The sequence below is a fragment of the Schistocerca cancellata genome, chromosome 3 (genome assembly GCF_023864275.1).
Source record: "Schistocerca cancellata isolate TAMUIC-IGC-003103 chromosome 3, iqSchCanc2.1, whole genome shotgun sequence".
In the NCBI taxonomy this organism is placed as follows: Eukaryota; Metazoa; Arthropoda; class Insecta; order Orthoptera; family Acrididae; genus Schistocerca; species Schistocerca cancellata.
In genome coordinates, this window is record NC_064628.1 from 561,963,820 (window position 1) to 561,990,832 (window position 27,013).

The window sequence follows — 27,013 nt, forward strand, 5'->3', positions numbered from 1 at the left end:
AGCCTTTGACAGTGGTAAGGTTGCAATGTGTGATCCGTAGTTGGCTGCTTGGTCTCTGGTCGTAGGACGTGTTGTGCTGGTTGGATGTCTTCGAGCATTTAGGGCAACGGGTATGGCTTTCCATTGCATTGTCACATGAAGTCGGCCGTAGACGTTCGACTACTGAATGTTTATGATTTCTTGGAATATTGTTCTGAATCATGAGACGAAGCTACAGGTTCTATACTACTCCTACCCAATCACTCTTGGACTGTCGATAATCTTGCATTCCCGCCGGAGGTTCGAGTCCTCCCTCGGGCATGGGTGTGTGTGTTGTCCTTAGCATAAGTTAGTTTAAGCAGTGTGTAAGTCTATGGACCGATGACCTAAGCAGTTTAGTCCCTTATGAATTCACACACATTTGAACACACATTTAATCTTGCATAATATTATTGTACGAAACGTATACTGTGCGCTATGTGCACGTAAAACTGCCGTAGCAACAACCCAACCCAGTATCTAGTTCAACAGGATGGCTGTCGATACAGCATATCTTCAAGCTATCCCGGCATTTTTTGTTGACCCAGTGTCGGCAAGACGCTATGATCGATACGTAGCATGCTCCTTTATCTAGAGTTCGTATTCGGAATTTAGAACCACATCAAAGGAACAGCTGTTGTGAAATCTTCAGACGAAACTCTGTAAAGGTGGAAAGAGACGCTGCTAGAAGTTCTCCTGACCTGCGGACATCGGTGAGACGAAGTGCAGAGAGATAGACATCCCACCGGCGCTGTGTCCGAATATCGTGATCTGTTGTGGGTCGCCGCCAAAGCTGGCGATGTTTCTCTGTACCCAGGTCAGCGCCAGCCTCTGGTCCTTAAGGCCCGCGTTGCCAGGGGCGACAGCGTCCCCCGTGCTCAGGAAACCTGGAATCAGCCATGAGATTCATGACATGAGAACGTAATTCACAGCAGAAATCCGCATTGCTGACTGATAGTTACTGACGCATGGAAATGTCCTTATTGCAGTTCTTTTGTTGATTATTCACATAACAATTCAGCCTGTAAGATCTGTTTCCAGTAATTACTTGAAATGTAGTTGTCGTTTGCACTGGATGGCAGTTCCGAAAAGAGAGGAAGGGGTTTTTCAGGTACGTGCGTTCAGGATGTGAGGGATCGTGTGATCGGGTGTCACAGAGAGAAAGAGAGAGAGGGAGAGGCGTAAGCCAGATGTACGAAAAGTTCGGCCACATAGTTGGGGAATACTCTGCTGAGTGCCAGTGGTCGCTCTTACTGCTGCATACAGGTTTCAGCAGTTGTTATTACATAATGTCTTCACGGGTTTGAGCATTTTCATCGATATTTCAAACAACAAAAGGTTAAAACAGGACTGTATAAACATCTATTGTCTTCACTTGTAAATAATGCACTAGCCTATTGCATTTGGTGTCTATGACCACTTGCAGTGGTTTCAGTTATACAATACCAACATCTATGAATAATCTGAATAATCGTGAAAGAGAGTGATGGAATTTAGGCAGGGATGTCTACTTTCCCATCGATGACAGGATTGTCGCAGTCTAAGATCTGTGATGTTGTCCAAAAGTACTTGAACTATTCATGCACCATATACAAAGCAAGGTCAAGCAAGAAATATCGTCGCAGAATGCAGCATTCCGAAAAATAATTAGAATACAATATTTCATAATATAAAATGAAAAGCCTGGTGTATCCAACACGGTAGTCGAATGACAAGAATAGACAAACATGTACGTAAACATGGAAAACAAGTTCTGATCGGCTGGCAGTGTTGTGAGATCCCTAAAAAAAAATCTTAACAAGCACTAGAAGGCAGTTCGTTACCAAATCACCTTAACAAATAAAATGTAGAGATCCATGTAGCGGATGTGTTTCATATGTAAAAGTATATTTCTATAGCACAGGTATCAATATGATGTTTTTGAAACTTGGTGTGAATATTAAGGTAAAATTTTTGATCAAGATATTCCTATGTAACACTGAGTGCCGAAAAATGACGTTTAATCCCAGTTATAATGCAACACTTTTTTCTGGAAGCAGGCCAGTTTTATTTAGAATTCAAATACATTATATCACTCCACATATTTTCGGCTACAAAACACTATTTTCAAACAAAATCTTCGTTCAATGCGACAGCCTGACGCCACCTCACTGGATGGGCCGGTATACTGCATAGTACCACTCTACTTGTCGATATCGGGGGCAATGTTTTGCCTCATGAGTAGTCTCCCAATCATCCACGTGCTACTTCCCACGGACTAATTAGGCCAGACAGATGAAAGTCGGAAGGTGGAACAACCAAGTGGGAAAACACCTTTGGGTACCCCAACTGGTGGACGAGTGTGTCTATCGATAAAGAAGTCCAGTTGTGCAGCGAGGTGTTTGACTAGGATCCGTGGATCACCTTGAATGAGAATGTCCGCACTTTCCAACATTGCACCACTCACAGCTGTATGGGGCCAAGCAGCACGCGGGTGATCGGACAGGTTTGCCCGACTTTGTTGGGATGATACCAGGTGCATCTCCCAACGGCTCACTAAGCTTTTGTGCACTGCAAGGTCCCCGTAGACGTTCTGCAACAGCATACGAATATTTACGGCGTTCTGGTTTTCCACCAAACGAAAGTCAGTGACTGCTTTCGGCTTGGAACGCATCTCCGCTGCAGAAACCATTGTGAAGGCTACGTATAGCGCCGCCCCCTATCGGAATTTCATGAAACTATAGGGGCTGAAGTGAGAATATTCCACGATACTCCACAAGCAGTTCCGTACTACTCAACCGTAACTGGCCAATAAAAATATTCTGTTGCATTAATTATTAAACGTTCCTCGTAATTCCTCATTCTTGTGACATTTCTTGAAGCGAAGCGCCACTTTATTTACGCAGTTAAGGCTGTTGGAGAAAAACAATGAAAAGTCTCAATGACGGCAGTATAATGCACAAGGATGGTCTGAGCTTCTGTCTTTTTGGTGTCTCCCATGTATGTACTTACTAGTTCATTTACACTGCCAAGTTTCCAGCTGCTTTCAAAAGAAAAGAAAATAACTACCGAGTATTGAGTGTGGTGATATGGTGGCTTGCTAAGGGAAGAAAATACCGTTTATGAGTTTCTGCGAGCGTTAGGCACGTATGAAACATGTAAGTATTACATAAAAATTACGAATTAAGGACATGGTTGAGACCAAATGTACGTTACTCGCTGCGGACTCGTCATCCACAATCTGTACAGATACTGCGCTGTTTGTCAGGAAACCTACACTTGCTGTTGACGGAATTAAATGTATTATGCTTCTTATCGCCAGATCACCTAAGATACTTGAAGATGATCTAACAGTGAGACTGTTTTCATTAGTTCTATTGGCTGTCCCAAGCATACGTTAAGAAATGCTTTTCCACCCTACTACCTTTACAATCATCATATCCATATGTCCTTTACTTGTCATGATTGCGGTTGTTTGTCTTCTTCTCGTCTTGACTGGCACCACTCGTTTCGCAAGCGTTGCCTGTCCGTTAGTGGCAGCAGTGTCGGTAATCGATATGTAATAACTGATGCCCTATCTTTTGGGCGACGTCGTTTTTTTCCGAGTGTGGCAGTTCGGTTGGGGACTCAGGAGGAGCCAGGTGCGCGCAGTGCGAGAACACGCAGGCACCGATGGCGGCGCGTATGGACTGCGGGATGGAAGGGATGTGGTCACGAGGGCGCACGACGTCGTCGTAAACCAGATCCTGCACCCTTTAAGATGAGTGCATTTCAGTTCAAGTAGAGAAACCTCCACCACTGTGAAATCCCGCGCTTCTCCAGTGACTTGGGTTCGGGTTGCTGCTCGTAGTGTCGCCGATGCGAAGAGCAGCGACTGGAGTGCTTGGGGAAGGCGGATCTGATTAGCCTTCCTCGATTTTATTACTATATACTGTGTTCAGCTTGTTAGGCTTTGTTAAGTTCAACCAGCGGTGTTTTTTTCTGCCTGGTGTTCGCTAACGCCACTGTTACCTGCCCTGGGTGTTAGTGTATGTAACGGCGGTGTACGTTTCCTCGCCTTGCCGCCGCTGTCCGGTAAGGCGCGTAGTTTTGATAGCTTTCTTGATTATAGCCCGTTTGTGATTCTTATATTCTGATGGTAATGATCCCTTTCTCGTTCCGGGCGCTCTAAGCACAGTATTATGGGGAGTAGTGCAGTCCGCCGGTTCCGGCTTTGGCGTGTTGTTCCATACTTGCATTTGGTGTGTTGGACGTCAGGTAGCTTCACTAAGATTGTCATTAGTCATTCGTTAGACTGCCACTAATCTCAGTTACCATCTTGTGAAGTGAATGCAACTCTTGGCTGTCTATCTCACCGCTCGGAAAAGTGTTTGTTGCCGGACCTTCTCAGTGGTTGATTCCTGGAGCATCGTCTGTGACTGGTCCTTGAGTTTTAGTATTATATTATTTATTACCATACCTTGTAATGCCTACATTACAGGTTATGTACGTCTAGTTAATAGTTCCGGCCGCCTTCTGGAATCAATCTAGTAGTGTAAGGGTTGTGTTACAAGGTAACCATCATCTTATTTCACCGTTTTGTGGTCAGTTGCTTGTTTCTTTTAAATAACCTCTGCTTGTATTTGCTGTTTTACAGCAGGTGTGAAATTTTTTTTATTTAATTGCCTTTTCTGGCGTGTAAGGCCTTCAGCCGTGATTGTGGTCATTTGCATTGAAAAAAAAATTCGATATTTGTATTTTAGCAGTAAGTCTTAAAACCTTATTTACTGCCATTCGTGGCGTCTGGTACCTTCTGCTGTGTTTGTGGCCACTTACTTTTTTATATTTTAATACCTGTAAGTTGTAATTGCTGCGAGTTCTTAAACATTCTTAATTTATGGTAATTCTTGGCGTGTAAGGCCTTCAGCCGTGATCGTAGGGGCTTGTTTTTTTTAAACATTGTCTGTAGCTGTATTTTATGGTGATTTGCTAAATTGTGTCCCACTGACAACACTATTATTCACACAGTTGTTTATTTCTTCATTACTAAGGTGTGGTATTTTTTGTTTATTGTCGAATCTGGAATTACTGTTTTAAAAATAAATGTGTGTAGGTGTAGAAGGCAACCAGTAGTAAACGATTACGGCCCTGACCATAATCGTAACCGAATCCTGCCTTCCCTTGACTGTAAGGTCACAAAACGGTAGAGTTTACCTCAAATGACATTAAAGTGAACCTAGACGTGATGTCTTCATGTACTGGATGATGGACTAGCGACCCTAGACCAAGCACTATCGAAATCTTATGCAACTTGTTTCATCAATGCTTAACTTATTGCACGATACGACCATTTATATCTATTATCTGTACTGTATATATCAGGTTTCATCTCCCTTTACACACTGAGTTTCCCATTCACTTCCCTAACATGCTCTACGTTTTCCATCTTCTGCTTGACACTAGGCAAGCGACTTTCAATTAAAATTTCTTCCATGCACAGGATCATATATAATAGATGTACGAGGAATATTCGCAATGGATGTACGTGTACGGGTTGGTTAATTGGTTGAATTTTTTTTTTTTTTTTGGGGGGGGGGGAGCAAACAGCGAGGCTATCGGTCCCATCGAATTAGGGAAGGACGGGGAAGCAATTCACCGTACACTTTCACTGGAATCATACCAGCATTTGTCTGAAGTGATTTAGGGAAATCACGAAAAACCTTCATCAATATGGACGGACGGGTGTTTGAACCGTCGTCCTCCCGAATACGAGTCCAGTGTGCTAACCGCTGAGACACCTCGCTCGGTTTATTGGTTGTAGACGCATGGTTGACGATATGTGGAAGTTTAAGTCTGGTCGTGAGACGCCCTTGGGTACTCTAATGGTTGGGCGACTGCTCGCGATAAGCGAGGGGGGTTCGAGTCCTGGTTTGGTACAAATTTTCATTATCGTTGTTCCATTACACACCTCATGGTTGTCCATATTCGTGACTACGAAAGCATTTCATGTCTGCTTGTGACGTCGGCGTGTATGCATGACATATAATTGTCGTTCCCGTTTGGTTGTTACTCTTGTGGGAACAGCCCTATCAATGAACAGAATTAATTTTCCTTCGAATTAGTTCATTGTTACGTAAAACATTTAAAGGATATTATCGTCATTTTATTTATAAATTCCGCAACTTCACATCCATGTTAGGACAATTATAGGTGGAATAGATCGAAAATATCATGGCGAAACTTTATTGGAACATTAATTTCTCCCTTTTTCCTACATGAATATGGCTACCAGTCGTAAATGAAATTGTGGATTTTATAAATGAACAAGCTAAGAAAGGCGATGAGAATATCTTTTTAAAAATATTACTTAGCTCATCACAGTAACTCACTCTTTGCTGACCTTCCTACTCTTAACATATGCTGTTACCATTTCACCATTTTCAGCTCGCGCTTGTATTCTATTTTCATCTCAGCGAAAACCCTTACCTTCTTTATAGTTCAATTCACAGACACCTTCCACAACTAGATTCAACTATTTCATATCAGTTTCAGATTTGAAAGTATAGCGTCTCCAGTGCAATATTACGAAAAGACTTAAAAAACAGTATTTATAAAGAAGAGACATTAAAAAATTGAATAATATTTTTTTTTATCATGTAGCCGTAAAATAATAATTTCTCTTTGTAGGTTTAGATTGCAAAGAAATAATTTATGACAAAATGATCAAAAAAGAGACGACAAGATACGCTCTTTTCTTAATTTTTTAGTCGACTTCACTTCCTCTTTTGTCTTGAGTGTGTATAGACGGACATCTTTCGAGTGCTGACAAATTACCGTAGCCGACAGCCAGAGCCAGGACTCCGACTACAATACAATGGTTAACGGAGGTAAGAAAAATACTCTCGCGCGTGTGTGGGCCGCAATTATAATTAATAACTAAAGATCTTTTGCTTTAAAATGGACTGACTAGCCGAGGAAATTAATATGAAAAGTTTATTACATTGTTCAGCTTGTATGCTCATGTTTTAAGATGCAGCAAGTCTAACATTCATTAACGTAACAAATAATTTGAGATTAATATTGTTAAAAAGGAGAACTTCAGGAAAGCATTTAACCGTAAAATCAAAATGAAATGGAATATCATTTTTATTAAGGCCCACCACGTAAGTCGGCAACAATCAAAAAATAATAATAATAACAATAAAAATATATTAAATTACGACGGCCGACGGACGCGAGATTGGCGCCCAACGTGGGGCCCGATCAGTATGATTCTATTGTAATGAATGTAATTATGTATGTGTCTAATTGTTGTAAAATATTAAAGATTATATGAATTCTTTTACATGTACAACAACAAAACCACACCCTGAGGAGATCTGGAGAAGAAAAAGTGTAGAAAAGAAAAAGGATTGCGAGAAAGAAAAATAAGTAAGGTAGGCCTATTGTGCAAGTATCCCGTGTAGCCTTGTGCGGAACATCGAACCCATGTGCACATGAGATACCTTCGTTGTTTTGTGTATTTATGTGTTTATTTTTGGAGGGGATAATTGTTCGTGTGTGTATCAGTGTTAAAGATTCGTCAGTGGCTTAAAGTGAATTTATTATGGGTAAGATAGGACAAGCTACAGCATCCGTACCAGACGAACAAAATTTTGTTAATATGGAAAGTGAGGGTCATTTGAAATACGTAAAGGAATCCCAAGCCACCGCCTCGGATAATTTCCGGGGCGGGGGGCGAGGATCTGTGGACGGTGAATGACGCTCCACAGCAGAATGGGAATAAAGTAACAACTCCACTGCCTGGGCAGGGGGGCCAATCGAGTGCTAGATTAAGCGGGGCACCAGTATGCTCACCGATTGCAGACCCATTTGCAGAATTTCTGCGCAGGTTAGAAGAAAGAGATAGGGAAAGAGATCAGAAACTGGCTCAGATTCTCTATGAGCAAGAGCAACAAAGAGAACAGAAAGAGAGGGAAAAAGAAAGAATGTCAGAACAGAGGGAAAAACAAAGAAACGAAAAACTGGCTCAGATTCTCTATGAGCAAGAGTAACAAAGAGAACAGAAAGAAAGGGAAAAAGAAAGAATATCAGAACAGAGGGAAAAACAAAGAGACGAAAAACTGGCTCAGATGCTATATGAGCAGGAGAAAAAATTAACGCAAATGCTACATGACCAAGGGAAAGAATTTACGCAAAAGCTCAGTGAGCAAGAGGAGCGCAGTGAAGCGAAACTAGACAGTATCCAAAGCGAACTTGCCGAGATGCGGGACGCATGCAAAGAAATACCCGATCTTGTGCAAAGCTTAGCCGGCGAGATGCAAAAATTGCAGATATCGCAGGCTAGGCTTGAAGACAATGTCCAGACTTTAACCACCCGCGTGGATAATGTGGAGATAGATGAACGGAAAAGTATTGATACATATTTGGAAGTGCAAGCTCAAAAAGTCGACAAAGAATTCAATGAATGGCTGGATGTAAAGGATCGCGAGATATCTGCAAAGATTGAAAGCGATGTAAAAACAGCTGTAGAACAAGCGACTGCGGCCGCGAGTGTAAATATTGACGCTAGCGCTGCCGCACTGCACGCCGAATTAACACAGATCAAATCCTGTGTGACAGCGGAGTTGCCAAATTGGCAACAGGAGGTCGTGCGGAGTGTGTTGGAAAGAAATGTAAACAGTGGCGGACAGATGAGTCCGACTCCGCGTACTGACTGCTATAATAACGCAGACTGTATGCAGGGTGCGAGTGCGCAACCGCAACCTAATGTGAATTACGGGCACGAACAACATGCGATACCGTGCAGCGCACATCACGAAGTAATGAATGTCACAGAATGTAGCTATCAGATGTGCAAAAAAGAGGACAATCTAATAAAACACAGAACATTCCAACCCTTCAATAGCGAAAAACGAAATGTCCACCCTGTGGTATTTATTAAGAGCTTCAGGAATGTGTTTCCCAGGACATGGACGGAAAGACAAAGAATACAGTTCGTGGTCTCCTTTATTCGAGGTGACGCGGCACTGTGGGCCACCGACGTGTCCGAAAAATGTCTAACGATGCAACAGTTTGTAGGTGCATTCTTGAAACAATTCTGGTCCGATAGCGTCCAAGAAAGACTACGAAAGGAGTTGTACAGTCCAGAAATGTACAATCCTAAGACGGGAACGTTACGCAAATATTTCGAAAAGTATATAAACAAAACCAGGTACTGGGACGAGCCAATGTCCGATCGTGACATAATCAGATTGATAAAAATGAAGTTGCCCAGTGAAATTAAAAGATATTTCATCAATGTGCCGGAATACGATATAGAACAATTCATGGAGATAGTGGATTCTGTTGACTTATTGATCGAAGATATGAAAACCGAAAACAAGTGGAACCATGCAGGCTGTAATCAACAAAAAGCCGATTACAATAGCAGCCACAGTAACGGTAGTAACAACGGGAATAAGCAAGAGCACCGGCAACAGAATCGAGGCACAAACAATGGCAATGGTTATAAAGGCAACGGTTATAATCGTCAAAATCGGAAGAGACATCATGATGGACGCATTACTAATGGATATAATGGTAACGGCAATCCGCAATGGCGGAACAACCGAAACCAGTGGCGTGGTTGTAATGAACCGACACCACAGTGGCAACAAAACACAGCGCCACAATGGAACGCCAACCCAGGTCCGTCACAGAACATGTCAGGGAGCTAAACCGACCACCGCAAAACCAGAGCCATACACAATATCAAATTACACCATCGCGGAGGCAGGGTGGCCAACCCAACAGTAGCAACAACAACAACCAGAACCACAATGTGAGGTTAGTGGAAGTGACAGACTACTGTCAACCCACTAATGCTCATCCGTTAAACTAAAGACAGCCACAATACGCTCTCCGTTGTTGGCTGCAGGACGGTGTAGTGAGGGCACATCCACGGATGACAGCCATAAACTTTTGTATGCTGAGATACAATGAGGGAACAAAAATAGAAAAGGAACTTGTAGACATACCGCAGAAATGTAACCGAACCGACAAAAGTGTTGTGCAGGCTACATTGCAAGCAGATATGTACGGAGCACCAATACAGATAATAGTCGATACCGGCGCTTCAACCAATGTCATGAGTGCAAATTTTTACAAGTACTTGAGTCAAAATAATAGAATACCAGTATTGCCAGTGAAGAATTGTCGTGTAACAGGTGCAATAGGTGCACAATCTCATATCATAAAGCACCAGGTGCAAGTCGAGTTTACGGTAGGAAATGAAGCAATGAAAAGATCGTTCCTAGTAGTTAAAGGATTAGGTGTTGCTTGCATCCTGGGGATGGAATTTTTACGCCAGAGGGACGCAAAAATCGACCTTTTGTGCTGCGAAGTAAGCCTTATGAATGAGGGTAGACGGGTAATTTTGCCGTTGTTGAGGACACGGGAAGTGCACGGTAAATATTGCCGGAGCTTTCAGTCGAGATTCGAAGGAATACAGGTAATGAATTTATATTCTGACTTAAGTACAAGACAAGTATGTTATAAAGAGTTTATTACTGAAGACAGAGAGGAAAAAAGGTAACTGATAGCCATGAAAGTCAGGGAGTCAGAACATTTGACTGAAGCTCAACAAAACGAATTGACACAGCTACTTACAGATTATGAGAATGTGTTTTCGGAAAAACCCGGTGTTATCGAGGGCTACACCTATAACATCGAAGTGGTACCTCACGATACTTTCTGTCACCCAAACTACACCATCCCGTGGTCAAAGAAGGAGGCAGTTACGAAGGAAATAAGAAAAATGCATGATTGGGGGATAATTGAACCATCTCTATCCCCGTACAGCAGTCCACTCGTGGCCGTAGCGAAAGCGGACGGCAGTATACGTCTCGTGCTTGATGCGCGCGATATTAACAAAATAATTGTACCTGTCAGAACGCGACCAGAAAACCTGGATGAACAGATGCAGAAGTTTTATGGAGTTAAATATCTGACCTATGCGGTCGTCGTATTGACAAATCCCACTAACTGAATCATCAAGAAAGTACACTGCCTTTGTGTTTGCCGGCAGAAGTTACCAATTTAAAGTTTTACCATTTGGATTAAATGTTAGTGCAGGTCTCTTCATTGCAGCGCTCGATACAGTATTAGGACCAGATTTGTTGGACCGAGTAACGTTGTATGTCGATGACTTATTAATAGCTACTCCCGATTGGGAAAGCCACATGGACACGCTGAGATGCGTACTAAAAAGATTTTCTGAGGTAGGCGTAACAGCAAACCTCGCAAAATCCAAATTTGGCAGGGAGAGAAAATTTCATGGTCATGTAATATCACCTACAGTTATTGTGCCCGATCCGAAGAAAATGGCAGCAATCTAGAGCTTCCCTCCTCCTAGAACCAAGAAACAGTTAAAGGCATTTATGGGTCTAGTGTCATTTTTCAGACGATTCATACCTGACCAGCTTTTAAATGATAATACCCTGTTAAACTTGTTGAGAAAGAATACACCCTGGATATGGAATGAACTGTGCCAGCAGTCATTTGAGCAAATACGACAAGCCCTTCTAAACGCTAATCTACTGTCACATCCTGACATGTCAAAAGAATTTTGCCTTGCTACAGACGCTTCCACTGTCGGACTAGGCGCTTGTTTATTCCAAATCGATGAGGAAGGTGGAGACAAGAACGTAAGAATAATCGGTTTCGCAAGCCGAGTGTTGGCAAGTTGTGAACGATCATATACAGTCACTGAACTCGAAACACTAGCAGTAGTATGGGCCATGAAGAAGTTCAGATACTATGTGTACGGAAAAAATGTAAAAATTTTCTGTGATCATCAGGCCTTAAGTTTTTTGCTGACATGCAAGTTAATGCACGACAGGTTGACTAGGTGGGTGCTTGCTCTGCAGGAATATCTGTTTCAAATAATGTATATAAAAGGTTGTGACAACGTAGTACCTGATGCTTTGTCACGGTTGCCGCAAGGTCTGCCGGAGTTAACAACAACACTAGAACAGGCAACAGAGTACAAAATTTTAGTTATGAAAGACCCTACTTGTCGAAAAAAGTTCCTGCAGACGTGCAAGCAACTGCCTAGTTTACAGGACGAAGATCCCACCTTGGGAAAACTCAAACAAGAACTCCTATCTTCGGGTGGAAATCAGATAGGTAGCCATTATTCTGTTCAAAATGGGGTATTATATCACCGGAAGGATGTTAACAAGGACTTGTGGTGTATCTGTGTACCGGAAGTATGTATCAATGATTTAATCTGGCACGTGCACCTTTCGTGGGGACACGTGGGTATTGAAAAATGTAGAGCACTTCTTGCAAGACAATGTCATTTTAAGCATATGAAAAGAATAATTCAGAATGTTATAAGGACATGTGTAGTTTGTCAAAGGACGAAACCTACGAATCTGCCCACTGTAAGTGAATTGCACCCTGTTGTTCCTAACAAACCATAACGACTAGTTTCTGTTGACATTCTAGGGCCACTACCCACTGGCAGAGGTGGTGTGAAATATTTATTTGCTGTATATGATGCCTTTTCCAAATTTCTAACATTGTATCCTGTAAAAGCTTCAACGGCCACACCCCTCATTCAGAAATTACGAACAGATTATTTTGTTAATGTTGGCAAACCACAGATCATATTATCCGATAATGCCACCTATTTTACTGGTCTCAAATGGAAAACGTTTCTACAAGAGCAAGGTATTAAACACATTTTTGTAGCTCGATTTCACCCGGAGAGCAGTCTTGTAGAGAGTACCTTTAAGGAGTTGAACAGGTTCATGAGAACTTACATTCCGAATCGCCACACCAAGTGGGCAGAATACGTTTCGAATTTTGAGGAACTCCACAATAGATTGCCACATTCAGCCACCGGTTATACTCCACTAGAAGTCATGTATGGAAAGAATGAAACCGGCAGCTGGCTGTCACCATTACCAACTGTACCACGACAAGTTGTACCTCACGAACAAATTATAGCTGAGACTTTAAATAACTGAACGAGGTGCGCGGAGCGCCGAAAGGAGAAGCATGACAAGAAAATAAAGAAGGTAACAGTGTACCAACCAGGTGACTTGGTGCTAATAAGGACTCATCCCAAGTCATCTCTGTTAGCGAAAAAGAATAAGAAATGGCAGCCGGTGTATGCCGGGCCCTACAAAATCATAGACATACCACACGGATGTAGCTATTTGTTGGGTGACGTAGAATCGGAGGAGATTAAAGGACTCTATCCATACAAAGACTTAAAGAAGTTCGTTCAGTAGAGCAACGTTTACATATGTGTGTAGTAGGTTAAGTTTAGAGCGTATTTTTTTCTGTGTGTAAATGTTCAGATTTTAGTGTAACATTAAAAGACAATGAGGCGCACAAGATTAGTGTGATTCAATTTTGTAGATGTTAAGGAATAACAGTATTTTTAAGCAATTGCATTTTGAAGAAAAAAAATGAACTTAGGTTTAAGAATATTTTACAAATTTCATGTTTAAAAATGCTTTAAAAATATTTTTAAAAAATTCAACAGCATGTAATGATGAAAGAATTTTTCATTAGTGTGTCGAATATTTTTGAACTGTAGTAGTAATGAAACTTATGAAAATTCAGTATTATAGTGTATATGTTGTTCCATGTATTTATGTCTATACCGATCCTGAAATATGCTCAATCATAATTTACTTAACAATATGAGTTCAGGGTGTACATCACCCAAGGTACCTCATGTGTTGTGGACAAGGTACAAAGCAAATCAGTAAACGCGACTACCGCTAAGCACTGTTAAAATATATTGTCATCTGCTAAGGCAGAGATTTGCACGAATTTGTAGTGTAAACAAAAGTCACAAATCTAACATTAATCTAGGAACTTGCACGCTAGGCCTAGATTATAAAATGTCTACAATAATGCGAGAGGCAAAGTTTTGTAAAGTCGAGCCTGGCTCTGGAGGGCAAGTACGCAATGAGTGGCCAGACATGGCATGGGGACTTACCTCAGATGAGACGGAACTACAATTGTATAGTCAAAAAGTCTGAAGGCAAGTACCACTCTAAGTGGAAAATGAAAAGAGATAATTAGTGCGAGAGACTGGTAAAATCCAGCACTGGCCAAAATCCAGTTCAGACTGAATGAAATACATTAGTGTTTGTGAACTAATCGAAACAGTTATTTTAAGCAGTGTGAAAAACTGTGGATCTGAAACTGTGATACGGACAGTGAAGTGCTAGTATTGAACGTTCAACAGCGGTAAGGACGCCAAACGCCAATATCATGCACGAAAAACTGTGAATTTGCTTATAAATGTGAACTGTTAACGTGAAGTGAACCCACAGTCAATATTTTTGGGACAGTCTGTAATTTCAGTGAGTACAATAATGCGAGATTGGAATGCGATGCGTGGACTGTTGCAAAACAGCGACCGCAGAAACGGCGAATGTTTGTGCTAAGCTCGTACTGGGACACTCACCGGTGCCTGCGAGTGCGGCGAAAACATAAATAATTTTATCAAGACAAAAACTGACGTGTAACGGAAACAGTGGCGCATCAAAACTTCATTCACGGGAGAAGATCCATGTCATGTATTCTGCAAGACAGTGCTAGCTTGACACTCGGAAACTGGCGAAAACTTAACAATAACTGCCGCACTAACAAATGCTTCTTTCCCACTAGCGTAACCATCTGCAGCGGGAAACAAATATTACGTTGGTTGTGTGTATGTTTCATGTACTACGTCGGAGATGCGTAGCAGAGCTGACTCCTGCCAACAAGCGCGGGGGGCGGATATTATCCCATTCCGCCACGCCTGGGCGAGACAGAAGCGCATCGCCAACCGTGCAGCCGATCAGCTGATTCTGACGTTCCGCGACGGCGAGAGAGACGCTGGCGACGAGCGGGCATTGACCTCTCCGCAGCCGCCGCGGACGCCGAGCAACGAACACACCAACCGGCGCCGTCGCAAGCTAAACGTCGCGACGTAGATCATCGACACCGCAACCAATTGCTACAATGACCTCATTCTTTGCATAGTGCAACAAAAAAATGTTTGTAATGTATGCACATCTTGTACTCCAATGACATCCCAGAAACAATTAAGTGAAAGTGACCAAAGCAGTTAGTCTGTCGCTCCGCCGAGGTTTTTCCCCAGGGCTTCCCTACGGCCGCGCCAAATGGGGAGCGAACAGTTGACAGCCCTGGGACTTCTACAGACTAACTCGTGATTGTATACCTTGAACACTGCAAAAGTTGCAACCCTAAAAAGAAGCAGCCAAAATGAAACTAATTTTATTCTATGTCCTTTTCTTTTGTACATGACTGTATACGTAACCAATTGTATATTTTATTCTTATGTAAATAACTTCATCTGTATTACACCTTGTGTGCAACACGCCTCAGTAATTACTACGGTGTAAACATACGATGTGACATATGTAGACTGTGAAAGAAAAATCTGCGTGTGGACACTGTGGACATGAAAGAGGAAATATTTATGTCAAAAAACACGAACATTTTTTATGACATAAACATTTCGGGGGGCAATATAGCGTCCCCAGTGCTATATTACGAAAAGACTTAAATAACTGTATTTATAAAGAAGAGACATTAAAAAATTGAATAATATATTTTTATCATGTAGCCGTAAAATAATATTTTCTCTGTGTAGGTTTAGATTGCAAAGAAATAATTTATGACAAAATGATCTAAAGAGACGACAAGATACGCTCTTTTCTTAATTTTTTAGTCAACTTCACTTCCTCTTTTGTCTTGAGTGTGTATAGACGGACATCTTTCGAGTGCTGACAAATTACCGTAGCCGACAGCCAGAGCCAGGACTCCGACTACAATACAATGGTTAACGGAGGTAAGAAAAATACTCTCGCGCGTGTGTGGGCCGCAATTATAATTAATAACTAAAGATCTTTTGCTTTAAAGTGAACTGACTAGCCGACGAAATTAATATGAAAAGTTTATTACATTGTTCAGCTTGTATGCTCATGTTTTAAGATGCAGCAAGTCTAACATTCATTAACGTAACAAATAATTTGAGATTAATATTGTTAAAAAGGAGAACTTCAGGAAAGCATTTAACCGTAAAATCAAAATGAAATGGAATATCATTTTTTATTAAGGCCCACCACGTAAGTCGGCAACAATCAAAAAATAATAATAATAACAATAATAATATATTAAATTACGACGGCCGACGGACGCGAGTGCTGTACTCTTAACATATGCTGTTACCATTTCACCATTTTCAGCTTGCGCTTGTATTCTACTTTCATCTCAGCGAAAACCCTTACCTTCTTTACAGTTCAATTCACAGACACCTTCCACAACTAGATTCAACTATTTCATATCAGTTTCAGATTTGAAAGCTTCCCTGCCACATTCAGACTTCTGGCGTTCCACACTCCGACTAGTCGAAGTTTTGTTGGTTTGTCAATTTTTCTGCCAAGATCATCTCACTCTCTGCAGTCTCGTCTGAGAGATCCAAATAGAGGACTAACCCGGAAATTTTTGACAATGGAGAGATTGTCATGGCGATTTGTAAATTAGTGATCATAAATCCTGCAGATACAAATTACATGTTATGATTCTTCAAATTTTCCCGGTGTAAGTCATGACAAAGTAGACAACGGGTGACTGGCTGAAAAGGCGTTCAGCGTACCTGAAGATGGCATTGGGTTCACATGCCGAAATATTGTTCCCGTTGGCCAATGACGTCCGGCCTTCCACACGTGAATTATTTTGCCTAATTATTTCGTTAAATTAAGTCCATAATGCAGTGGTTTCAATCGGCTTCACCACTCTCTTATTGACGATTTTTCAATCATTAGTGGCAGTTTCACCTCCAACCCCCTTACCCCCCCCCCCCCCCCCCCTCCCAAGAGCAGCTGAGGCCCTAAAATTCCATCCATTGCTTTTCCCTCTTTGATAAGGCCGTTAAGAGAGTAAAGGTAACTCTTATAAGCAGTTACCTTCGGCCTCAATTGTTGATGACTTTATACGATATGTAAGCAGTGGCTGCACTCAAAGCTGGGATCATTGGCAGCAACTAATGGAGAATATCAGAAAACAATACTTACCAAGTTGTCCCAGGCGATAATTAATAGTGACGAGTATGACACCGTAAGAGACGAGGAAGTCTGGGCCGTATTCCTCGTCAGAACCACTGCCACCTCTGAACCCACCGCCGTACACCCAGAACATGACAGGCAGCTGCGCGCCCTCCTCCGGAACACCAGGTACGTACACGTTCAGGTAGAGGCAGTCTTCGGAGCCGCTGCCGTCAGGTTGGATACAGTCACTGCCATACTGGGTGGCATTACGCACTCCTTCCCAGTTTCCAGCCGGCTGTGGAGCCTGCAGTGCAGTTATTTTTAATTCGTTAGTGGAGCTTGAAACGTCCCCTTTTAAAAATTACTGAGTGACAGTGCAGGAAAAACTCTTACGTTATCTGATACAGAAACAGCTGAGTAATACACAACATACTCAGACAGTTCTCTCTTTACTTATTCCGATTATCACTAAACTCACACACAAGATTTTTAGCTCAACGCAATCTGACATTCAATAATTCCTATAAAAGAATGGCCCTAACTAACAATAACCTATACCTTTCATGAATCACGTACCTCACAAAAATCTTTGTTACTCGAACAACTGCTATACAACGAGCGCCAATACTGCCAGCTAAATAAAAGATTCTAACTACTGAAGGCACTAACTACTGATAGGCATAGTAAGCAAATGAAAGATTTTGATAGAGAACAAACAATGTATTTACCTTAATAATGTTTAAAAGTCATCATATATATATCTATCAATTCATAACATCCATCTTTACAAATTTCCTTTTTCTGGCGGACACACGTCCAGATCGTCCGTTTATATTATCCTCTCAAAACTCTGTCATCTCTGTCTCTACATCCACCACTGCTGGCGGCTTACCTCCAACTGCACAACGCTACGTGCTGTTCACTTCCAACTGCCCAACACTACACAGAGGAGTATTCCAACAACGAGTCCAACCAGCCACAGACTGCACAGAGCGCAGTCAGCGATTTTCATACACAGCATTACATGGCGTTACCAACATAAAACCCTCAACAGCCTACTTACAAACTTAAGCTTTTCGTAATGAAACGTTTCAGGGAAGCGGAAGTGCAACGACTGGCATAAAAATATCGAAGAGACGATACATCTCTATTTCCTTTCATTGTTTAAGCTTGTCAGGTCATTTTCACTGAAGAGAATGCATTTTTGTTAAGTCCTATTAGAATAAAAGACAATGCGGAAGCTCTGTTAGATTTATTTCATTTGTCAAATAACTCAAATACACTATTTGGTTAAAAGTATGCTGACACCCTTTGTAATGCGAAATTGTGCAGTAGTTGTGAAGAGAGGGGGACCAACCGATATAAAAGGAAGCGAGGAGTGTTGTGTTGTCAGTAGAGAAGCAGCAACAGCAGAATCGGTTAGTCGGTAGGGATCAGTAGTTTCAGATGTGGACCAGTCACCGTGTGTCACCTGAGTAACCAATACATCAGGGACCTTCCAAAGCGGAAACGCGAAGGATTAAACACAGATAAATCAAGGCCAGGTAGACCTCATTTACTGCCGGATAGGGACTGTCGAACATTTCGGAGGGTAGTTGCAAAAAACCTCTTGACATCGGCGAAAGGGATCACTTCTGCTTTCCAATGTCCTACCAACAGTCCAACTAGCACAATGCTGTGCATAGGAAGTTGAATGGAAGGGAGTGCAATGCTCGTGCTGCTCCTCATAAACCACACATTTGTACAGTCAGCTCTGAGGGCTGCTTAAGGCACTGAAAGGAGCGACACCGCTGGACGAATGATCACTAGAGGCGAGTGACTTAGAATGATGACTTACGCTATACCCTGTGGAAATCTGATAGAAGATTTTGGGCTTGGTGAATTTCTGGAGAACACTACTTGCCATCATGTGTACTGGAGGCAGTAACGTACAGAAGAGGTGGCGTTAGAGTATACGGGTTTTCGTTGTTAGGATATGGACCCCATATTTTGCTTCAGAAAATGCTAAATGAGGATACATACGAACACATTTTACACCTTTTTATTGCGTGCATTTGAGAAACAATTCAGAGACGATGACTGTGTAGGCATGACATGATTGTTCAAGGCAATGGACTGTGAATAATAACATTCCTTAAATGGAACGGCGTGGCTAGAGTCCCAAACTGAATCCATTTGGAAATCTTTGGCCACTAATATGATTTACAGCTTTTCATAGTATAATGTTCAGCGTTTTAGGACCCCCTCCCCCTGCTACGAGAAACGAACTAACAATTGGCGATGGTGTGGACATGTCAAGTGGCATGAATACATAATGCAGTTGCCGACTCCACTGGCCGAGAACGACGTTCTATTCCCCTCATCCTTGCCGTAGGAAACCCTCTGCTTGTCCTGTATCCTAGAAAAGGTTATCAGGTCTTAATATGCATCTGAGAAATCAGAATGAATAGTAAATTACTGAACTGTTAGGACAGATCTAAAGGTATAAGCTAATTAGCTTAGATGCTCTCCGATTGGCATACGTGCAATAAATGGTGAAGCGGGGGCTTTTGTAAGGTAACTGAGCTGCTGCTGGGTTAGCTAAGTCAGTGTGTTGGGTAATAATCACTGACTGGCTTTCTTCCAAAAACTGGGAACGCATGGTCTACGAAAAAGAGGATGTAATGTAGCTTAGAAAGTGGAGTGGGAGGCGGCGGGATTGATTGGTGGATGGGGACGGGGGTAGGATGTGGAAGAGCGGTGTTTAGGAAGAGGGCAAGGATTAGAAGATGGCTATGGCATGAAGCTATGAGTTTGCTCCTGCCCCTGGGTGTAGGCAATGGTGATAAAACAATTTTTGCCGTTTATTTAAGTACTATACGCAGATGTATTCATGTAGTTGACATCGATGCACGGTATTAAAGTTCATGGATTACTTTCTTTCTTCTTTTATACGAAACAAAGGAACTTCTTTGCAATACTACTTACTTCCCATTCCTTCTTATGTCTCGATATACATTAGAACGCGATATTTGTGTCTTTGAGCTATTTATGAATAATAATCTTATTTTTGAGCTAAAATGACTAACCATCTATTGAATACGTACCTTTAATATTACTAACTGTCTGTATAAGTTGTTATATTTTCTACAGCTTTATTCCGCTGGGACGATTACGCGCCATCAGCGTGGTACTATATGCATATTTGCTTCCTTTTTCTTAGCACCTGCAGTCTAGATTGTTTGTTACTCGGAGTCCGATTAATCTTGCTGCGCACCGCGACATACTTCATCCCATTGTGCTATATTTTAACACGATCAACCATCACTCAACTTGTCACTCTCGTACAGCGATCTCAACCCTTAGTTTCAGAACAACGGGAAGAAGAATAGTAAACTGTCCAGAGTCAGTTACAGCGGGAACTTGTTAAGATTATATCTTATATGAAAGCTGAACAGACTTCCACTGAAGCCGTTGTGATTTTCCCCACGTGACAACAATATTATTCTGAGGCAGAATTAAGTCTACCATTGTTCTGACTACATATAATATTTTTATGGGGAAATATCACACAACTTGATGGTCAGTGATTAAAAACGATGCAATGTCGCTTCGTATTCCTACTTGCTTTGTGTTGTTTACTGCTTGCTGAATGTGTAGACTGAATATATCGGGGACAGTCGTATTAACCATGAATTTTCTCAGAAAATAAATAACCTGCTGCCGTCATAACTTTTCACCACTGACAATAAAAACAGAAATATATTGTGCATGACATAATTACTTATTAAAAAAAGGTTTAGAGCCTTGAAAGCATTAAGTATACTAAAAATTGTGGAATAAGTAAACCTGCGAAAATATACAACACTGTATTCACATATATAGGCACCACCTCAAATGTCAGTTATTAACTAAGAGACAAGGTTTATGTAGAAAACTGCATGTTAAAGTTCCAGGAGTAAGAATTTTCGTAGAGATTGATTCTATATTCGTCATTCAGTTTATGAAGTATTTCAAGGTCAGGATTTGTTAAAATGGATAACGATGACAGGCTGTGTGTGGCACCGAGACTGAAGTAATTTATGTGTTTATTACACCATGTCCTGAAAGTTGTCGCTGTCTACGCTTCGTAGAATGGCTTCCTGTTGAAACATGTTATTTCGATAACATCAGTGTACGTATATTTGCTCATATGAGTTGTTTTTCTGTGCACTTGCCTTTACTTAATAGGGAAATTCCTATGTTGTGGATGTGAACAGGTTTACCATTACCTGTAACAAATGACCATGTGGAAGCAGCTACGTTCCTGTTTCTGCAACTTCTATAGCAGCTGTAACACCTTTCTTTATTACCAGTGAAGTTAATACCGTAACCACCTCATCTACATGCATTTTTATTTATGTTTTGTTGCATAGGTAGCTTAATTTTATTAAGTACAGGCGAGTATGCTGGGCGATCAGTGTTCAGTCGGATGCATTCTTCTGTGCTGAGTAACTTGAAATGTGAATGGGGCTATGATGGCTGTGTTTTATTTCATTTAATTTTTTTTATTTTAGAAATTCGTGTGTTTTGTATCTTGGGCTACTTTTATATTTAGTGCTTAATAGAATTGATTTTTGTCATTTTTTCTCTGTCTACAATTAAATATTAGCGATAATGTAACTAACTTAACGAATATCTCTGTCATATTAATAACTTCATTTTTATCACCACCGAACTGGAACAATGTACAACTTGTTTGAAAAAAGTACTTTGCACACCGTCTTTCAATAGTATCATACATCACAGAGCGTACAGAAATGTGCAGGATAGTCGCTCTTCGTACTGATATTACTTGTACTGTGCCAAACTGACGAACCCGATTTGATATGTTTGAAATATTTTCTAATGTATAACACGAATTCCTTGTATGAAACAGTGTTTTTGAAATTTCATTTTCACTAATTCGCTACGACGTAGCCAAGTTTCGCAACTTGTCTACCTTTGTTATTTGATTGTCGCTATTTACGTTAAGATTCCGTGATATATTGAGACCGATGTAGTTTCCATAAACATCCATCTGTGCTGCCAGTGACCTGAACACTTACCTGGAACCGCAGTCTCCCCAACGGCGGAGTGGCGTACGGGATGCCCAGAAACGCAGTGTAGGAGGTGTTGTAGACGCTCGTGGCTGTGGTACCTCGTAGACTGCCCTGCTCGACTGTCACCAACACTTCCTGTGCCTGAAACAAAGGTGGAATTTAATAGAAGCCATGCGAGAGACAATAAGGGGAAGATGATTACTCTTTAAAACTTGGCTGTCTTGTAAAATTTTGCGTCATCAAAAGAGTTCGATAAAATAAAACATCTCATTCCCCAAACTACTATCTTTCCGAAGCATTTTACCTCCGCAGTTCTTGGTTCTCTTCGTTGGATGCGAACAAATAATTTCAGTATCCTCATCAGTAGAACAACAAATTTGCCTTCATATCTCATGTGCATTTTTAAAAGTAACCTGCCTGAGATTTGAAATTATTGTTTTTTGAGGTTGTTTATGTTAAGCACCGTTTCTCTAAGAGTTTGATGATGGACTGAAACAGTCAAATATCTCTTAATGATAGGACGCTTTCAGTATACTTCGTGTTCCAGAGTAAAATGTTTAAGTCTAATCTGAGTATGGAGACGGTGATGTAATCGTTTCTTCGTTCACAGCAGATCATTCAGTTGCACTCTTACTGCAGCTCTAAGAAATTATGTTTGCTAAGAACATTCACTGATGCTTCTTAAACCAAAAGCAAACTGTGATGGGATAAATGGTTGCACTAAGAACTATCTTTTTGTTTCTAAATGGTTGCAGCTCCGTCATAAGCTGCACTGAGAAGTATCTTTTTTATTTCTTAATGCTTAATAGTTTCGGACACTTGTCTCCTTATCGTAAGTAGAACAATACAGACGATAGGCTACGCACAAAACTCTCCCATCAGTGATAATCAAAGCGGCACTATGGCCGACTCAACAACACACTCATAAAACGGACGTTAGAGAACTGCTTTTCTTATATCCGCCCTATGTAGTCTGAGTACTGTTGTTGAGTCGGCTGTAGTCGCACTTTGGTCATCACTCCAGGGACAGTTTTTGTATACAGGCTATCGCTTGTATTGTCCTACTTATGATACAGATGGTTTGAAAATAGACACTTTTATCCGAAACCAATCACAATCAAGAAAAAATAATGATACTCCTCAATACAACTGACGACGGAACTACATCCATTTATTTTAATTATAACAGAAGTTACGGACCTATTTTGAACCAATAGAATGCTGTAGGCTCGCAAATTGTGACGATCAGCTGACTGAAAACAACTATCACACAAACGGTGAATCGTTCAGATGTCCAGGTTGTAGAGTTATGCAAGCTCAGGGTCGATTAATAAATTTGAATACCCGTCAGCATAGCAGCACTACTATATAGATCGAACTTGTACATTACTTCAATGAAATGAGATGACATTAATGGCTACAACTGATTCCAAGTTCCGGATCGTGAAGTTGAACTGTGCTGATAAGTTTTATAGCCATGTGCATGGAAGGTACAGAAATAAAACTTCTCTTCGTAGCTCAGCCTTTATTTTCAAAACAACTAATCGCAGTTGCAGTAGAGTGTCTTCTGATATGTTCTCACACTATCACTCTACATTTCGCAAAAATCAAAGCATTATAGGTCTATGAGAACATACCCAGTCATCACAACTAAACTAAGTGTGCAGAAATGTATAACTTCCGGTGGCGTGATAAAACGAAGTATAGAACAACAATAGAACTACACTTCTTGAAAGCTAGCTCTTCCTCTTTTTATATATTATAGTTAACGTAGAAGAGTTTCTGTGTCTGTCGCATATGAAATTTGAATGTGTTTTAATGTGGTAGTAACCAGAGTTGAATCCAGTATTACACCCTGAAACCTGTCTGCCTTCTTATAAGAATTAGTAAGACTTTCCTGAAATTTAAAAGAATATTTTAAAAGTTATGGAGGATTTAAAATTATGATTTATATTTCAGTTACACTAATTCAGTTTTATGCGTTTGGATTACAGCTACATGTGTAAATCATGATATTTTCGTCTCCAACATCAACTGAATATTTTTCTTTCTTCTATTATTTCATTGAATATGAATATTACACAATGACTTCTGTGGTTCATATGCGATATAGTTTTGGAATTATCGAAATGAATTGCCTCCCCCGATGAAACTCATTACACTAAATGGTCTTTAGTTGCTATGAAGACTCAATTCATGATAGTATAGTGTGGGGTAATGCATTAAAGTGGTTTCAGCATTCGAGAAAAACGGATACCTTAGAGGAATCTATAACACAATTTCGGAAGGATAGTACTGCATCAATGGAGTTACCAAGCGATGAGTAATACTGAACTATTGTCACGTGCATGTATTATGTAAAGAGAAATGGAATTCGAGTGATGTAAATTTATAGTTAGGGTCAATAAGACCGTTGTTTTTTGTAGCGAATGGCTTTGCATCGATAGTCAATTATGAGATACTGTCGTCAATAGTATTGGGTGGCATATGTAGGTTATTTTGAAACCAGTAGTACAAGACACGGTGCTGGACGTTTATGATTCCTTTAAGAACGCCGTTGTTATTGGTTTAACAGTATCGTCGCAGATCAGTGGTGCGACTGGCAGTGGGATGCTAAACTACAGTAGGTACAAGTAGTTGATATACGTCATTAATCATAGACTACTGTAGCAGATAAGCTGCACTGGCACTATTGTTGAATGAATGAGGTTGTCAGTGAAGTAGCAGTGATCACGTTGCATCGATTTTTGAACAATTTAAAGATTTGCTTCGTCAAATGATTTTTGCTTTATGTTGATTATCAATCACACTAGGCTCAAGTTCTTTAAAGAAAACTGTTGGTCGACACATCCAGTACATTACCTTCGCAGGACCATGATGACGGCGATAAGCAATGGGCAGATTTTACCTGGCATACGCGACAATTACAGCTGGAACACAGACTGGTCGATATTATTATTGGATATATCAAGGACCTTGTCCATCTCTCTCTGTACGCCTGCCTAGTCGTTCCTTCTAGAAATGCTTCCTTTAAACCACAGAAGAAAATTAAAGTTATCTCAACTAATGACTGTCAAGGCTTGACTTCACAAAATGTTTGTTTATACTGTTACCTGTAACCCGTGCAAACAGTTTAACATCGTTGAGACGATATGCGAAAGTAGCAAAATTTGAAAAACGTCGTTAAGCATTCTCGAAAATGAAAGTGAACCGATCTCTTGCGAAACAAAAGTATCATACTATCGATGTTGAATCTTGTGAACAACATAACCTTATTAATGAAGTTTGGCGAATGACCCAACCAGCCACAAGCGCTTTTTAAATGTTTTATTTTAGTTCCATAACCGGTTTCGGACTACGATGCCCATCTTCAGATGGATATTTTTCTGTTACGTATACGTTTTGATCAGTAGCATGTTATCTGCTCCCACACTGCAAAAGAATATCTGAGCATTTAGAGTCACTTTATAAGTTGTTTCATTAATAAGAATACGCTGATGTGCTTGCATTTATTTAAATATAAAGCAATATAGTTATGTACACGTGCATAAGTGACACAGATCACAACAAAAGAAATCGCCATCTACTGAAACTTATGTAGCTGAACATAACTGTTTCACATCATATCTAAATAAATGCAATCATTTTAAAGTATTTACATTAATGAACCAAGTTATAAAGTAGCAATGAATACTCAAATAATCTTGTGTAGTGTGGGAGCAGACGACATGCTGTTGATCGAAACATGTATGTAACAGAAAATAACAGACATATGAAGATGGGTATGACAGCCTGAAACCCCTTATGGCACTAAAATAAACCACTCAAAAAATATTTGTGCCTGGTTGAACCATTCACCATCTAAAACTAAACAGTTTTCAGTTTCATTGACATGCTCTATGTTTGTAACAGTACGAAGAATATACCAATATATTCCTAAAAGATAAACCCGTCTTCTCACTATTTTTTGTTATTCAGCTTCAGCACGAACATCTAAACAAACACTCCTAGAAGCCCATATAAAATGAAAACATCCCATAGTTCACTTTGTGAACTGATAATCGTTGCGACTTGAAAAATGGAGATACTGGTGTTTTACCTTGACGAGTACTGCTAAAGTAAGGAACATTAACGATATGCACGACAGACGGCTCGGCTCCATGGTTGTATGATCTCCCCACGGATGAGAACAGCAGCCGTTGCAAAACTGGGTATTGTCAGGGGGCGATCAGTGAAGTCGCTCAGTGACAGCACCTCTTATGTGGACATCGGCTTGAAGTGGCTATAACGTGATTAGATAGCCTGCCGGCCTGTGTTTTTTATCTGATACCTGAAACGCTACTGAGCTGAGAAAGGACAGTACGAATAGGAAAACGTAATGTCTTTTAATAAACACCAGATGCTGACAGAAGACTCAAAAGATACCTCATTCAGGCGCAAATCTTAACTTTTATAAGATTTCTTAGAAATTTTATCGCATTCTTTCTACGGTGCGCAAAATTTCCATTTTTTTCTCTTTTAGTGAATATATGTTACGTGATTTTTTTCCTGTTTCTATGATAATATATCACCTGTCGAATAGAAAACATCTTCGAAAAGCTTTGACGCGGAAAGAAAATCGAGACTGTTTTGTACACTCAATTAAGATAAGGGCTATCTGCATTTTCGCGTTAAGTAAAACAACGGTATAACACCTTTTGAGTTGTGAGAGGCTCTCTTTGGGTGTTTAGATATGCCTAATTTATTGACGCTAGTCATTTTCCAGAGCTACAAGTATATTAGCCTCCAGCTGTTGCATGAAATATGTAAAATTTACTGCTTTAAAAACGGAAATGGTATTACTTACTTACTGCAAAAGTACAGATCAACATGCTAGTTGTGACGCAGGCTGCCTGCTGTAAATTTTTGTCA

General features: G+C 40.7%; 1 protein-coding gene across 1 annotated transcript in view; it reads right to left on the reverse strand.

Annotated features, from left to right (window-relative positions):
* Window positions 1–26,318, reverse strand: part of LOC126175414 (cholinesterase-like) — a 95,509-nt gene extending 69,191 nt beyond the window's left edge. The window contains exons 1-4 of the mRNA XM_049922212.1: window positions 26,202–26,318; window positions 22,109–22,243; window positions 17,070–17,346; window positions 720–905 (exon numbers count right to left, since the gene is read on the reverse strand). Of these exons, the coding sequence (XP_049778169.1) occupies window positions 720–905; window positions 17,070–17,346; window positions 22,109–22,243; window positions 26,202–26,264 (661 nt within the window). The 5' untranslated portion in view covers window positions 26,265–26,318. The remainder of the gene's footprint in view (window positions 1–719; window positions 906–17,069; window positions 17,347–22,108; window positions 22,244–26,201) is intronic.
* Between the last annotated feature and the right edge of the window lie 695 nt (window positions 26,319–27,013).